At 41.4% G+C, this 17,982-nt stretch overlaps 2 protein-coding genes across 5 annotated transcripts in view; one reads left to right on the forward strand and one right to left on the reverse strand.

The window, feature by feature from the left end:
• Window positions 1-17,982, forward strand: part of LOC139762739 (transmembrane protein 129) — a 209,300-nt gene that overhangs the window by 163,872 nt on the left and 27,446 nt on the right. For 2 of the 4 annotated variants that reach the window (XR_011715819.1, XM_071687813.1), the window contains one exon: window positions 13,872-14,017. The exons of the other annotated variants lie outside the window; for them this stretch is intronic. Coding sequence is in view for 1 of the 2 variants with exons in the window: in XM_071687813.1 (XP_071543914.1) it covers window positions 13,872-14,017 (146 nt within the window). In the remaining variant the exon portion in view is untranslated. The remainder of the gene's footprint in view (window positions 1-13,871; window positions 14,018-17,982) is intronic. 4 annotated transcript variants of the gene reach the window in all.
• The window catches only part of LOC139762741 (26S proteasome non-ATPase regulatory subunit 9), a 161,338-nt gene that overhangs the window by 106,163 nt on the left and 37,193 nt on the right, over window positions 1-17,982 (reverse strand). The gene's annotated exons all lie outside the window — the stretch shown is intronic.

A 17,982-nucleotide genomic window follows, 5' to 3' on the forward strand; every position in this document is an offset into this window, starting at 1 on the left:
GTCCTCAAACATCTCATTTCCAGCACATCCACCCTCCTGCGAACAACTCTATCCATAGCCCACGCCTCGCAACCATACAACATTGTTGGAACCACTATTCCTTCAAACATAGCCATTTTTGCTTTCCGAGATAATGTTCTCGACTTCCAAACATTTTTCAAGGCTTCCAGCATTTTTGCCCCCCCCCCCCATGATTCACTTCCGCTTCCATGGTTCCATCCGCTGCCAAATCCACTCCCAGATATCTAAAACACTTTACTTCCTCCATTTTTTCTCCATTCAAACTTCCCTCCCAATTGACTTGACCCTCAACCCTCCAGTTTTTCTCCATTCAAACTTACCTCCCAATTGACTTGACCCTCAACCCTACTATACCTAATAACCTTGCTCTTATTCACATTTACTCTTAACTTTCTTCTTTCACACACTTTACCAAACTCAGTCACCAGCTTCTGCAGTTTCTCACATGAATCAGCCACCAGCACTGTATCATCAGCAAACAACAACTGACTCACTTCCCAAGCTCTCTCATCCACAACAGACTTCATACTTGCCCCTCTTTCCAAAACTCTTGCATTCACCTCCCTAACAACCCCATCCATAAACAAATTTAACAACCATGGAGACATCACACACCCCTGCCGCAAACCTACATTCACTGAAAACCAATCACTTTCCTCTCTTCCTACATGTACACATGCCTTACATCCTTGATAAAAACTTTTCACTGCTTCTAACAACTTGCTTCCCACACCATATATTCTTAATACCTTCCACAGAGCATCTCTATCAACTCTATCATATGCCTTCTCCAGATCCATGAATGCTACATACAAATCCATTTGCTTTTCTAAGTATTTCTCACATACATTCTTCAAAGCAAACACCTGATCCACACATCCTCTACCACTTCTGAAACCACACTGCTCTTCCCCAATCTGATGCTCTGTACATGCCTTCACCCTCTCAATCAATACCCTCCCATATAATTGCCAGGAATACTCAACAAACTTATACCTCTGTAATTTGAGCACTCACTCTTATCCCCTTTGCCTTTGTACAATGGCACTATGCACGCATTCCGCCAATCCTCAGGCACCTCACCATGAGTCATACATACATTAAATAACCTTACCAACCAGTCAACAATACAGTCACCCCCTTTTTTGATAAATTCAACTGCAATACCATCCAAACTTGCTGCCTTGCTGGCTTTCATCTTCCGCAAAGCTTTTACTACCTCTTCTCTGTTTACCAAATCATTTTCCCTAACTCTCTCACTTTGCACACCACCTCGACCAAAACACCCTATATCTGCCACTGTGTCATCAAACACATTCAACAAACCTTCAAGATACTCACTCCATCTCCTTCTCACATCACCACTACTTGTTATCACCTCCCCATTTGCCCCCTTCACTGAAGTTCCCATTTGTTTCCTTGTCTTACGCACTTTATTTACTTCCTTCCAGAACATCTTTTTATTCTCCCTAAAATTTAATGATACTCTCTCACCCCAACTCTCATTTGCCCTCTTTTCCACCTCTTGCACCTTTCTCTTGATCTCCTGTCTCTTTCTTTTATACATCTCCCACTCATTTGCATTTTTTCCCTGCAAAAATCGTCCAAATGCCTCTCTCTTCTCTTTCACTAATAATCTTACTTCTTCATCCCACCACTCACTACCCTTTCTAATCAACCCACCTCCCACGCTTCTCATGCCACAAGCATCTTTTGTGCAAGCCATCACTGCTTCCCTAAATACATCCCATTCCTTCCCCACTCCCATTACCTCCTTTGTTCTTACCTTTTTCCATTCTGTACTCAGTCTCTCCTGGTACTTCCTCACACAAGTCTCCTTCCCAAGCTCACTTACTCTTTCTTTCTTTTTCTTTTAAACTATTCACCTTTTTTTTTTCTTTTCCCCCCAAAAGAATGAACAGGGAAGAGGGCCAGGTGCGGATATTTCCTCAAAGGCTCAGTCCTCTGTTCTTAACGCTACCTCGCTAATGCGGGAAATGGCGAGTAGTATGAAAGAAAGAAAGATATATATATATATATATATATATATATATATATATATATATATATATATATATATATATATATATATATTTTTTTTTTTTTTTTTTTTTTTTTTTTGCTTTGTTGCTGTCTCCTGCGTTTGCAAGGTAGTGCAAGGAAACAGACGAAAGAAATGGCCCAATCCACCCCCATACACATGTATATACATACGTCCACGCACGCAAATTTACATACCTACACAGCTTTCCATGGTTTACCCCAGACGCTTCACATGCCCTGATTCAATCCACTGACAGCACGTCAACCCTGGTATACCACATCGATCCAATTCACTCTATTCCTTGCCCTCCTTTCACCCTCCTGCATGTTCAGGCCCAGATCACACAAAATCTTTTTCACTCCATCTTTCCACCTCCAATTTGGTCTCCCACTTCTCGTTCTCTCCACCTCCGACATATATATCCTCATGGTCAATCTCTCCTCACATATTCTCTCCATGCGCCCAAACCATTTCAAAACACCCTCTTCTGCTCTCTCAACCATGCTCTTTTTATTTCCACACATCTTTCTTACCCTTACGTTACTTACTCGATCAAACCACCTCACACCACACATTGTCCTTAAACATCTCATTTCCAGCACATCCATCCTCCTGCACACAACTCTATCCATAGTCAACGCCTCGCAACCATACAACATTGTTGGAACCACTATTCCTTCAAACTTACCCATTTTTGCTTTCTGAGATAATGTTCTCGACTTCCACACATTCTTCAAGGCTCCCAGAATTTTCGCCCCCTCCCCCACCCTATGATCCACTTCCGCTTCCATGGTTCCATCCGCTGCCAGATCCACTCCCAGATATCTAAAACACTTCACTTCCTCCAGTTTTTCTCCATTCAAACTCACCTCCCAATTGACTTGACCCTCAACCCTACTGTACCTAATAACCTTGCTCTTATTCACATTTACTCTTAACTTTCTTCTTTCAGACACTTTACCAAACTCAGTCACCAGCTTCTGCAGTTTCTCACATGAATCAGCCACCAGCGCTGTATCATCAGCGAACAACAACTGACTCACTTTCCAAGCTCTCTCATCCCCAACAGACTTCATACTTGCCCCTCTTTCCAAAACTCTTGCATTTACCTCCCTAACAACCCCATCCATAAACAAATTAAACAACCATGGAGACATCACACACCCCTGCCGCAAACCTACATTCACTGAGAACCAATCACTTTCCTCTCTTCCTACACGTACACATGCCTTACATCCTCGATAAAAACTTTTCACTGCTTCTAACAACAATATATATATATATGTGTATATATATGTGTATAAATATATATATATATATATATATATATATATATATATATATATATATATATATATATATATATATTTTTTTTTTTTTTTTGCTTTGTCGCTGTCTCCCGCGTTTGCGAGGTAGCGCAAGGAAACAGACGAAAAGAAATGGCCCAACCCACCCCCATACACATGTATATACATACGTCCACACACGCAAATATACATACCTACACAGCTTTCCATGGATTACCCCAGACGCTTCACATGCCTTGATTCAATCCACTGACAGCACGTCAACCCCGGTATACCACATCGCTCCAATTCACTCTATTCCTTGCCCTCTTTTCACCCTCCTGCATGTTCAGGCCCCGATCACACAAAATCTTTTTCACTCCATCTCTCCACCTCCATTTTGGTCTCCCTCTTCTCCTCGTTCCCTCCACCTCCGACACATATATCCTCTTGGTCAATCTTTCCTCACTCATTCTCTCCATGTGCCCAAACCATTTCAAAACACCCTCTTCTGCTCTCTCAACCACGCTCTTTTCATTTCCACACATCTCTCTTACCCTTACGTTACTTACTCGATCAAACGACCTCACACCACACATTGTCCTCAAACATCTCATTTCCAGCACATCCATCCTCCTGCGCACAACTCTATCCATAGCCCACGCCTTGCAACCATACAACATTGTTGGAACCACTATTCCTTCAAACATACCCATTTTTGCTTTCCGAGATAATGTTCTCGACTTCCACACATTCTTCAAGGCTCCCAGAATTTTCGCCCCCTCCCCCACCCTATGATCCACTTCCGCTTCCATGGTTCCATCCGCTGCCAGATCCACTCCCAGATATCTAAAACACTTCACTTCCTCCAGTTTTTCTCCATTCAAACTCACCTCCCAATTGACTTGACCCTCAACCCTACTGTACCTAATAACCTTGCTCTTATTCACATTTACTCTTAACTTTCTTCTTTCACACACTTTACCAAACTCAGTCACCAGCTTCTGCAGTTTCTCACATGAATCAGCCACCAGCGCTGTATCATCAGCGAACAGCAACTGACTCACTTCCCAAGCTCTCTCATCCCCAACAGACTTCATACTTGCCCCTCTTTCCAAAACTCTTGCATTCACCTCCCTAACAACCCCATCCATAAACAAAATAAACAACCATGGAGACATTACACACCCCTGCCGCAAACCTACATTCACTGAGAACCAATCACTTTCCTCTCTTCCTACACGTATACATGCCTTACATCCTCGATAAAAACTTTTCACTGCTTCTAACAACTTGCCTCCCACACCATATATTCTTAATACCTTCCACAGAGCATCTCTATCAACTCTATCATATGCCTTCTCCAGATCCATGAATGCTACATACAAATCCATTTGCTTTTCTAAGTATTTCTCACATACATTCTTCAAAGCAAACACCTGATCCACACATCCTCTACCACTTCTGAAACCACACTGCTCTTCCCCAATCTGATGCTCTGTACATGCCTTCACCCTCTCAATCAATACCCTCCCATATAATTTGCCAGGAATACTCAACAAACTTATACCTCTGTAATTTGAGCACTCACTCTTATCCCCTTTGCCTTCGTACAATGGCACTATGCACGCATTCCGCCAATCCTCAGGCACCTCACCATGAGTCATACATGCATTAAATAACCTTACCAACCAGTCAACAATGCAGTCACCCCTTTTTTAATAAATTCCACTGCAATACCATCCAAACCCGCTGCCTTGCCAGCTTTCATCTTCCGCAAAGCTTTTACTACCTCTTCTCTGTTTACCAAATCATCTTCCCTAACCCTCTCACTTTGCACACCACCTCGACCAAAACACCCTATATCTGCCACTCTATCATCAAACACATTCAACAAACCTTCAAAATACTCACTCCATCTCCTCACATCACCACTACTTGTTATCACCTCCCCATTTACGCCCTTCACTGAAGTTCCCATTTGCTCCCTTGTCTTACGCACTTTATTTACCTCCTTCCAGAACATCTTTTTATTCTCCCTAAAATTTAATGATACTCTCTCACCCCAACTCTCATTTGCCCTTTTTTTCACCTCTTGCACCTTTCTCTTGACCTCCTGTCTCTTTCTTTTATACGTCTCCCACTCAATTGCATTTTTTCCCTGCAAAAATCATCCAAATGCCTCTCTCTTCTCTTTCACTAATACTCTTACTTCTTCATCCCACCACTCACTACCCTTTCTAATCAACCCACCTCCCACTCTTCTCATGCCACAAGCATCTTTTGTGCAATCCATCACTGATTCCCTAAATACATCCCATTCCTCCCCCACTCCCCTTATTTCCATTGTTCTCACCTTTTTCCATTCTGTACTCAGTCTCTCCTGGTACTTCCTCACACAAGTCTCCTTCCCAAGCTCACTTACTCTCACCACCCTCTTCACCCCAACATTCACTCTTCTTTTCTGAAAATATATATATATATATATATATATATATATATATATATATATATATATATATATATATATATATATATATATATATATTTACATCCTGGGGGCCTTGAAGAATGTGTGGAAGTCGAGAACATTATCTCGGAAAGCAAAAATGGGTATGTTTGAAGGAATAGTGGTTCCAACAATGTTGTATGGTTGCGAGGCGTGGGCTATGGATAGAGTTGTGCGCAGGAGGATGGATGTGCTGGAAATGAGATGTTTGAGGACAATGTGTGGTGTGAGGTGGTTTGATCGAGTGAGCAACGTAAGGGTAAGAGAGATGTGTGGAAATAAAAAGAGCGTGGTTGAGAGAGCAGAAGAGGGTGTTTTGAAGTGGTTTGGGCATATGGAGAGGATGAGTGAGGAAAGATTGACCAAGAGGATATATGTGTCGGAGGTGGAGGGAACAAGGAGAAGAGGGAGACCAAATTGGAGGTGGAAAGATGGAGTGAAAAAGATTTTGTGTGATCGGGGCCTGAACATGCAGGAGGGTGAAAGGAGGGCAAGGAATAGAGTGAATTGGAGCGATGTGGTATACCGGGGTTGACGTGCTGTCAGTGGATTGAATCAAGGCATGTGAAGCGTCTGGGGTAAACCATGGAAAACTGTGTAGGTATGTATATTTGCGTGTGTGGGCGTATGTATATACATGTGTATGGGGGGGGTTGGGCCATTTCTTTCGTCTGTTTCCTTGCGCTACCTCGCAAATGCGGGAGACAGCGACAAAGTATAATAATAATAATAAAAAAAAAAATATACATACATACATATGTAGGGTGGGATGTATGGTGAGTGGTGGGATGAAGAAGTAAGAGTATTAGTGAAAGAGAAGAGAGAGGCATTTGGACGATTTTTGCAGGGAAAAAATGAAATTGAGTGGGAGACGTATAAAAGAAAGAGACAGGAGGTCAAGAGAAAGGTGCAAGAGGTGAAAAAAAGGGGCAAATGAGAGTTAGGGTGAGAGAGTATCATTAAATTTTAGGGAGAATAAAAAGATGTTCTGGAAGGAGGTAAATAAAGTGCGTAAGACAAGGGAGCAAATGGGAACTTCAGTGAAGGGCGCAAATGGGGAGGTGATGACAAGTAGTGGTGATGTGAGAAGGAGATGGAGTGAGTATTTTGAAGGTTTGTTGAATGTGTTTGATGATAGAGTGGCAGATATAGGGTGTTTTGGTCGAGGTGGTGTGCAAAGTGCGAGGGTTAGGGAAAATGATTTGATAAACAGAGAAGAGGTAGTAAAAGCTTTGCGGAAGATGAAAGCCGGGAAGGCAGCAGGTTTGGATGGTATTGCAGTGGAATTTATTAAAAAAGGGGGTGACTGTATTGTTGACTGGTTGGTAAGGTTATTTAATGTATGTATGACTCATGGTGAGGTGCCTGAGGATTGGCGGAATGCGTGCATAGTGTCCATTGTACAAAGGCAAAGGGGATAAGAGTGAGTGCTCAAATTACAGAGTTAGAAGTTTGTTGAGTATTCCTGGCAAATTATATGGGAGGGTATTGATTGAGAGGGTGAAGGCATGTACAGAGCATCAGATTGGGGAAGAGCAGTGTGGTTTCAGAAGTGGTAGAGGATGTGTGGATCAGGTGTTTGCTTTGAAGAATGTATGTGAGAAATACTTAGAAAAGCAAATGGATTTGTATGTAGCATTTATGGATCTGGAGAAGGCATATGATAGAGTTGATAGAGATGCTCTGTGGAAGGTATTAAGAATATATGGTGTGGGAGGCAAGTTGTTAGAAGCAGTGAAAAGTTTTTATCGAGGATGTAAGGCATGTGTACGTGTAGGAAGAGAGGAAAGTGATTGGTTCTCAGTGAATGTAGGTTTGCGGCAGGGGTGTGTGATGTCTCCATGGTTGTTTAATTTATTTATGGATGGGGTTGTTAGGGAGGTGAATGCAAGAGTTTTGGAAAGAGGGGCAAGTATGAAGTCTGTTGGGGATGAGAGAGCTTGGGAAGTGAGTCAGTTGTTGTTCGCTGATGATACAGCGCTGGTGGCTGATTCATGTGAGAAACTGCAGAAGCTGGTGACTGAGTTTGGTAAAGTGTGTGAAAGAAGAAAGTTAAGAGTAAATGTGAATAAGAGCAAGGTTATTAGGTACAGTAGGGTTGAGGGTCAAGTCAATTGGGAGGTGAGTTTGAATGGAGAAAAACTGGAGGAAGTGAAGTGTTTTAGATATCTGGGAGTGGATCTGGCAGCGGATGGAAACATGGAAGCAGAAGTGGATCATAGGGTGGGGGAGGGGGCGAAAATTCTGGGGGTCTTGAAGAATGTGTGGAAGTCGAGAACATTATCTCGGAAAGCAAAAATGGGTATGTTTGAAGGAATAGTGGTTCCAACAATGTTGTATGGTTGCGAGGCGTGGACTATGGATAATGTTGTGCGCAGGAGGATGGATGTGCTGGAAATGAGATGTTTGAGGACAATGTGTGGTGTGAGGTGGTTTGATCAAGTAAGTAACGTAAGGGTAAGAGAGATGTGTGGAAATAAAAAGAGCGTGGTTGAGAGAGCAGAAGAGGGTGTTTTGAAATGGTTTGGGCACATGGAGAGAATGAGTGAGGAAAGATTGACCAAGAGGATATATGTGTCGGAGATGGAGGGAACGAGGAGAAGAGGGAGACCAAATTGGAGGTGGAAAGATGGAGTGAAAAAGATTTTGTGTGATCGGGGCCTGAACATGCAGGAGGGTGAAACGAGGGCAAGGAATAGAGTGAATTGGAGTGATGTGGTATACCGGGGTTGACGTGCTGTCAGTGGATTGAATCAAGGCATGTGAAGCGTCTGGGGTAAACCATGGAAAGCTGTGTAGGTATGTATATTTGCGTGTGTGGACTTATGTATATACATGTGTATGGGGGTGGGTTGGGCCATTTCTTTCGTCTGTTTCCTTGCGCTACCTCGCAAACGCGGGAGACAGCGACAAAAAAAGAAAAAAAAAAATAACATACATATACATAAATGCCCATACATGCACGTATACATATCACCATGTACATACACAGACATATACATATATACACAGTTACATATTCATACTTGCTTGTCTTCATCCATTCATGTTGCTACCCTGCCACACAGAAAACAGCATCCACCCCGCACCCCAGCAAGCTAGCGCCAGGAAAAGAGAAAAAAGGTCACAATCTTTCACACTCAGTCTTTAGCTGTCGTGTAGTGAACTGAAATCACGGCTCCCGATCCACATCTGGGCCCCACAGACCTTTCCACGGTTTACCCTAGACACTTCACATGCCCAGTTCAGTCCATTGACAGCATGTCAATCTTGGTATACCGCACTCCATCCTTCCACCTCCTATTTGGTCTCCTGCATCTCCTTATTCCTACCAGCTCTGACATATATATCCTCTTTGTCAATCTTTCCTTACTCATTCTCTCCGTATGTCCAAACCATTTCAACACACCCTCTTCTGCTCTCTCATCAACACTTTTTATTTCCCCAAATCTCTCTTACCCTTACATTACTTACTCAATCAAACCACCTCACACCACATAATGTCCTCAAACATTTCATTTACAATACATCCACTCTCCTCCATACAATCATATAACATTGTTGGACCTACTATTCCTTTAAACATCCCCATTTTTACTCTCCGAGATAATGTTCCGTCCTTCCACACATTCAGTCCATTGACAGCACGTTGACCCTGGTATACCAAACTCCATCCTTCCACCTCCAATTTGGTCTCCTGCTTCTTGTTCCCACAACCTCTGACACATATATCCTCTTTGTCAATCCTTCCTCACTCATTCTCTCCATATGTCCAGACCATTTCAACACACCCTCTTCTGCTCTCTCAACAACACTCTTTTTATTTCCACTCATCTCTGTTATCCTTACATTACTTATTCGATCAAACCACCTCACACCTCATAATGTCCTCAAACATTTTATTTACAACACATCCACCCTCCTCCGTACAACCATATAACATTGTTGGAACTACTATTCCTTCATACATCCTCATTTTTGCTCTCCTTCCACACATTCTTTGTTACTCCCAGAACCTTCGCCCCCAGCCCCACCTGTGACTCGCTTCTGCATCCATGGTTTTATTTGCTGCTGAGTCCACTCCCAAATATCAAAAACACTTCACTTCCTCCAATTTTTCTCCATCCAAACTTACATCCCAATTAACTTGTCCCTCAACCCTACTGAACCTAATAACCTTGCTCTAATTCACATTCACTCTCAACTTTCTCCTTTCACACATTTTTTCCAAACTCAGTCACCAACCTCTGAAGTTTCTCACATGAATCAGCCACTAGGGCTGTATAATTGGTGAACGTCAACTGACTCACTTTTCAGGCCCTCTCATTCACAACAGATTGCATACCCGCCCCTCTCTGCAAAATTCTTGCACTTACCTCCCTAACCACCCCATCCATAAACAAATTAAACAACTATGGGGACATCATACACCCCTGCCGCAAATCGACATTCACTGGGAACCAATCATTCTCCTCTCTTCCTGCTTATACACATGCCTTACATCCTTGGTAAAAACTTTTCACTGCTTCTAGCAACTTATCTCCCACACCACTTACTCTTAAAACCTTGAACAAAGCATCTCTATTAACCCTATCATATGCCTTTTCCAGATCCATAAATGCTACATACAAATCCATCTGTTTTTCTAAGTATTTCTGACATACATTCTGCAAAGCAAACACCTAATCCACACATCCTCAACCACTTCTGAAACCACACTGCTCATCCCGAATCTGATGCTCTGTACATGCCTTCACCCGCAATCAGTACTATCCCATGTAATTTCCCAGGCATACTAAACAAACTTATGCCTCTGTAGTTTGAACACTCACCTTTATCCCCTTTGCCTTTGTACAATGACACTATGCATGCATTCTGCCAATCCTCAGGCACCTCACCATGAGTCATACATACATTGAATATCCTTACCAACCAGTCAACAACACAATCATCCCATTTTTTAATAAATTCCACTGCAGGACCATCCAAACCCACCGCCTTGCTGGATTTCATCTTATGCAGAGTTTTCACTATCTCTTTTCTCTTTACCATACCATTCTCCCTTACCCTCTCACTTCGCACACCACCCCAACCAAAACACCCTCTCACTTCGCACACCACCCCGACCAAAACACCCTATATCTGCCACTCTATCATTAAACACATCCAACAAATCTTCAAAATACTCACTCCATCTCCTCACTTCATCACTACCTGGTATGTTTTTCATACATATTCCCCATTTCCCACATTAGCGAGGTAGTGTTAAGAACAAAGGACTGAGCTTTAGAGGGAATATCCTCACTTGGCCCCCTTCTCTGTTCCTTCTTTTGGAAACTTAAAAAATGGGAGGGAATGATTCCAGGCCCCACTCCCTCCCCCTTTAGTCGCCTTCTGCGACACGCAGGGAATATAAGGGAAGTATTCTTTCTTCCCTATCACCAGGGATATAAATGTATGCATATTAATTTTCAAAAAAGGGAATATATAATTATTTTTTATTATTATACATAATACATGTGTACGTGTAGGAAGAGAGGAAAGTGATTGGTTCTCAGTGAATGTAGGTTTGCGGCAGGGGTGTGTGATGTCTCCATGGTTCTTTAATTTGTTTATGGATGGGGTTGTTAGGGAGGTGAATGCAAGAGTTTTGGAAAGAGGGGCAAGTATGAAGTGTGTTGGGGATGAGAGAGCTTGGGAAGTGTGTCAGTTGTTGTTTGTTGATGATACAGCGCTGGTGGCTGATTCATGTGAGAAACTGCAGAAGCTGGTGACTGAGTTTGTTAAAGTGTGTGAAAGAAGAAAGTTAAGAGTAAATGTGAATAAGAGCAAGGTAAATTAGGTACAGTAGGGTTGAGGGTCAAGTCAATTGGGAGGTAAATTTGAATGGAGAAAAACTGGAGGAAGTAAAGTGTTTTAGATATTTGGGAGTGGATCTGGCAGCAGATGGAACCATGGAAGTGGAAGTGGATCATAGGGTGGGGGAGGGGGCGAAAATCCTGGGAGCCTTGAAGAATGTGTGGAAGTCGAGAACATTATCTCGGAAAGCAAAAATGGGTATGTTTGAAGGAATAGTGGTTCCAACAATGTTGTATGGTTGTGAGGCGTGGGCTATGGATAGAGTTGTGTGCAGGAGGATGGATGTGCTGGAAATGAGATGTTTGAGGACAATGTGTGGTGTGAGGTGGTTTGATCAAGTAAGTAACGTAAGGGTAAGAGAGATGTGTGGAAATAAAAAGAGCGTGGTTGAGAGAGCAGAAGAGGGTGTTTTGAAATGGTTTGGGCACATGGAGAGAATGAGTGAGGAAAGATTGACCAAGAGGATATATGTGTCGGAGGTGGAGGGAACGAGGAGAAGTGGGAGACCAAATTGGAGGTGGAAAGATGGAGTGAAAAAGATTTTGTGTGATCGGGGCCTGAACATGCAGGAGGGTGAAAGGAGGGCAAGGAATAGAGTGAATTGGATCGATGTGGTATACCAGGGTTGACGTGCTGTCAGTGGATTGAATCAGGGCATGTGAAGCGTCTGGGGTAAACCATGGAAAGCTGTGTAGGTATGTATATTTGCGTGTGTGGACGTATGTATATACATGTGTATGGGGGTGGGTTGGGCCATTTCTTTCGTCTGTTTCCTTGTGTTACCTCGCAAACGCGGGAGACAGCGACAAAGCAAAAAAAAAAAAAAAAAAAAAAAACAATACATAATTGCTGTTTCTCACACACATTCTTCAAAGCAAACACCTGATCCACACTTCACCTACCACTTCAGGAACCACACTGCTCTTCCCCAATCTGATGCTATGTACGTGCCTTCACCCTCTCGGTCAACACCCTCCCATATAATATCCCAGGAATATTCAACAAACTTATGCCTCTGTAGCTTGCCCACTCACCTTTATCCTCCTTGCCTTTGCACAATGGCACTATGCATGCATTCCGTCAATCCTCAGGCACTTCACCATGATCCATACATACATTGAATATCCTTACCAACTAATAGACAACACAGTCACTCCCTTTTTCAATAAATTCCACAGTAGTACCATTCAAACCTGCCACCTTGCCTGATTTCATCTGCAAAGCTTTCATTACCTCTTCTCTGTTTACCAAATCATTCCCCCTGACCCTCCCACTTCACACACCACCCCGACCAAAACACCGTATATCTTCCACTCTATCATCAAACACATTCAACAAACCTTCAAAATGCTCACTCCATCTCCTTCTCACTTCATCTATACCTGTTATCACCTGTTATTATTATTTCATACATCATTTTTCATACACATTTGGCATTTCCTGCATTAGCGAGGCAGCACCAAGAACAGAGGACTGAGCCTTAGAGGGAAAATCCTCAGTTGGCCCCCTTCTCAGTTCCCCCTTTGGAAAAGTAAAAACTGGAAGGGATTATTATTATTATTATACTTATATATATAGATCTTGAATATAAGATGGTGTTTATGTATTTCTGCCCATAGGAATACAGTTTAAGAGAAAATTTATCATGTATCCTGGCATATTACTGTAGAACCCAAGAGAAGTAGGTGCCCAGTCAATATTTTCAACCTCAGTAAAAGTGTCTTGTGATCAGTACATTAATATGTTTACAGTCCTTTGAAACAACTAATTGTGCAGTTTATCCACTGCTTGTAGATGGAGAGGAGATACAGATAAAAGAGAAAAGTTTTGTTCTCAAATTTCAGTGCATAAAGATAAAGGTTCCAGGTTTATCCTGTGAGCTGGGATATTCCTACCTATTTTGTCAGCCTGCAGGGTTGAAGATTAGGTATCCCAGCAATACAAAATTAATTCCCATAAAAGCTTTATGTGTATATGGAGTTTATATACTCCATGAATATTGGAAATGGAGTAAATGATAGCGAATAGGTAAATAGATAAAATCTAAAATATATGTAATTTCATGGTTACCACTTTTCTAGAAGGGTGATATGTATAACTGTGTTTAAGGGTTTATATTATTTTTTGATATTTGAATTTCATTTTTTATTAGGAACCTCCCACCTGCATTGGTTGCATGCAAATGGTAGCCAATGTGAAACTACAGCATCTTTGTGGAACAGCAAATAGTGGAACAGGCGGAGCCTGTGTTGCTTGCTACTGTAGACCCATGTGGTGTGTGTCATGTTTGAGTAAATGGTAAGGGTTGCCTTATTATATTAATTTTGTGTTAACTTTTTTCTGCTTAAGGATGTTGCTTTCTGGAGTTTGAGTGATAGTGATGGTTGGGTTCATTAGACCTAATTACTTTTTTCCTTGGGGTTTAATTCTAAATTAGCCTAGTTTGTCTTCAGGCTAGGTCACATTACCTCACTCCCTCTACCTCACCAGGTCTTTCTGCTCCCAGAGTAACTTCCTATATTACTAGGCTACCACTGAACATAGTCTAGATTGGAAAAAAAATCAAAGAACAAAGAAGACAAGGAACCAGAGGAAGCTGAACCAGAAATAGAAAAGAGGTATGGAAACATTGCTTCATGAGAAAATGATTGTTTGCTGGTGTGCAAAGATGTTCTATTATGGAAGCTATCATGCAAAGGGATGTTGAAGGCAAGATTAATTAGGAATTCAGACATCCAGTAGTATGCAAATATGTGATAGATATGAAGAATGTAAATGGGTTGAAAGATGTAGACACAAACACCCTCCAGGAATTTTAGGATTACACAGAGGTCTAGAACTGAAGAGAAATAGAAGACCAAAAAAGAACTAAATTATCAATAAATGGAGGAAAGCAAATTGTTAAGGGAGATATAAAGAACAGAAATAGAGAAAACTTAAACAAAAGAGATTGTGGAACTTATGATAGAGTAATGTGTAGAGATGGAACCTAAGAGATCATGGAAGTACTAGAAACAATGATGAAAATTGTAGATAGTGAAATGAATTACAACATAAATCAGATTCCACGTGAAAAAAAAAATAGAAATGTAAATAAAATTTTGCTTTGGCAGAAATGCTAATGAAACTGGCAAGAAACCTAGGAAAACTAGGAATGAGAAAGTATACTGGGATGGGTATGTTATAACCAACGCACAGACAAAGATATAAAAAAGACAATATGAGATAAGAAGTCCCTGGTAGATCATGTATGTGAATTTTCTTTCATGTTTGCCATTTTTCCTGTTAGCAAGGTAGCATCAAGAGCAGACAAAGAACTGGCCTCTTTCACTTGCATCCATCTTCTAGCTGTTATGTATAATGCACTGAAACGATAGTTACCTATCCACAATTAGTCCCCACAGACCTTTCTCTGGTTTCCTCTCACTGCTTCATATGCAAGTATATTGGCAGTACATCTCTTCGTGGATACCACATAGCTCCATTTCACTCTCTCCAGCACATGCCTTACAATCTGTTGTATGTTCAGGCCCCAAGCACTCAGAATCTTTTTTTCACTTGAAGAAAACTAATGATGAAAATATTTAATTGTAAAATTGACTACTGCTGTGTTGTATGATCACCAGTTATGTGTAGGTAAATAAACATATCATAGAGAATTCAAAATTACTTCACAAGTAAAATAAATGGACTTGAGCGTACAACCTACCATCAGACTGAAAGAGCTTGGACTATATTGTTTAGAGAGATGCAGCAAAAGATATAGGATAATATAGGGATACCCAGTTGAACACTCAAATTTTTATTCTACAGAAAGAGCTTTCAATTAATCAACATTCATTGGGATCTCTATAAAATACCTGATATGGAGATATGCTCCCATCAGTGTTATTACTTACCTATAAGCACTTCCATATTCACCTCCAAAGTGACACTTTTCTCATCGCCTTTGGTGTATTTTCAGCACTATCAAACCTCTTTCAAGACATTATGGGAATTAATAATCCATAGTCATTCTTTAACATGATGAAAGAATTGAGTGAGAGATCAGGCATTCATTCATGATTAAAGCAAAGCACATGAATGCCCTACATTCATCATTTGGCAATAATGAACGAAAGTAAATACAAGTGATGAATGCAAACTTCATTTGAATTATTAAATTTCATGCTGTCATAGAATTACAAAAAGAACTCTGTAACAGATCAGCTTAATCACGAAAAATAGCCATGAGCTCAATGTCAAATCAGTTTTCAACTGGGTAGCTTTCAAGAAGGTATCCTGTATATGCCTAGCAACAAATAGAAAGTTCATACTTGATCGCCATTTCCAGAGTCAGAGGTAGTACCAGGAAACATAAGAACAAACACACATCCACTCACACACACACACACACACACACACACACACACACACACACACACACACACACACACAGGGGTTGGTGAGAGGGCAAGAGCTAAGGAAGGAGTAGCACTACTCCTCAAGTAGGAGTTGTGGGAGTATGTAATAAGAGTGTAGGAAAGAAAATTCTAGATTGATGTGGGTAAAACTGAAAGTGGATGGAGTGAGATGGATGATTATTGGTGCCTATGCACCTGGTCATGAGAAGAAAGATCATGAGAGGCAAGTGTTTTGGGAGCAGCTGAGTGAGTGTGTTAGCAGCTTTGATGCATGAGACTGGATTATAGTGTTGGGTGATTTAAATGGGAAAGTGAGTAATATGGCAGTTGAGGGTATAACTGGTGTATATGGGGTGTTCAGTGTTATCAACGGAAATGGTGAAGAGCTTGTGCATTTGTGTGCTGAAAAAAACTGGTGATTGGGAATACCTGGTTTAAAAAGAGAGATATACAAAAGTATAAGTATATGAGTGGGAGAGATGATCATAGGACATTACTGGATTAATTATTAATTGATAGGCATGTAAAAGAGACTTTTGGATGTTAATGTGCTGAGAGGGGCAACTGGAGGGATGTCTGATCATCTTGTGGAGGTGGTGAAGATTTGTAGAGGTTTTCAGATAAGAAGAGAGAATGTTGGAGAGAAAAAAAGTGGTGAGATTGAGTGTAGAATGGCAAAAGGAGAGAGCAAATGACATGAGGGGAGTGGGTGAGGAAAGGGATGTATTTAGGGAAGCAGTGATGGCTTGTGCAAAAGATGCAAGTGGCATGAGAAAGGTGGAAGGTGGGCAGATTACAAAGGGTAATGGGTGGTGGGATGAAAAGGTAAGGTTGTTAGTGAAAGAGACGATACTTGCAGGGAAGTCATGTAGATGACTGGAATATGTATAAAAGAAAGCGGCAAGAGGTTAAGAAGGCGCAAGGGTTGAAAAAGAGGGCGAGAGTTGGGGTGAAAGTATCATTAAATTTTAGGGAAAATAAAAAGATGTTTTGGAAGGAAGTAAATAACATGTGTAAGACAGGAAAACAAATGGGAACATCGATGAAGGGGGTAAGTGGGGAGGTAATAACAGGTAGTGATGAAGTGAGAAGATGGAGTGAGTATTTTGAAGGTTTGTTGAATGTGTTTGATGATAGAGAGGTAGATATAGGGTGTTTTGGTGTGCGAAGTGATAGGGTCAGTTAGAATGGTTTGGTAAAGAGAGAAGAGGTAGTGAAAGCTTTGCAGAAGGTGAAATCTGGCAAGGCGGTGGGTTTGGATGGTGCTGCAGTGGAATTTATTCAAAAAGGAGGTGACTGTGTTGTTGATTGGTTGGTAAGGATATTCATTGTAAGTATGGACCATGGTGAAGTGCCTGAGGATTGGCAGAATGCATGCATAGTGCCATTGCACAGAGACAAAGGGGATAAAGGTGAGCATTCAAACTACAAAGTATAAGTTTGTTGAGTATTGGAAATTGGAGGGTATTGATTGAAAGGGTGAAGGCATGTACAGAGCTTCAGATTAGGGAAGAATAGTGTGGTTTCAGAAGTGGTAGAGGATGTGTGGATCAAGTCTTTGCTTTGAAGAATGTATGTGAGAAATACATAGAAAAACAGATGGATTTGTATGTAGCATTTATGGATCTGGAGAAGGCACATGATAGGGTTGATAGAGATGCTTTGTGTGAAGGTTTGAAGAGTAAGTGGTGTGGGAGGTACATTACTAGAAGCAGTGAAAAGTTTCTACCAAGGAGGTAAGGCATGTGTACAAGTAGGAAGAGAGGAGAGTGATTGGTTCCCCGTCAGTGTCGGTTTGTGGCAGGGGTGTGTGATGTCCCCATGGTCATTTAATTTATCTATGGATGGGGTGGTTAGGGA

The sequence above is a fragment of the Panulirus ornatus genome, chromosome 44 (assembly GCF_036320965.1).
Source record: "Panulirus ornatus isolate Po-2019 chromosome 44, ASM3632096v1, whole genome shotgun sequence".
NCBI classification, from domain to species: Eukaryota; Metazoa; Arthropoda; class Malacostraca; order Decapoda; family Palinuridae; genus Panulirus; species Panulirus ornatus.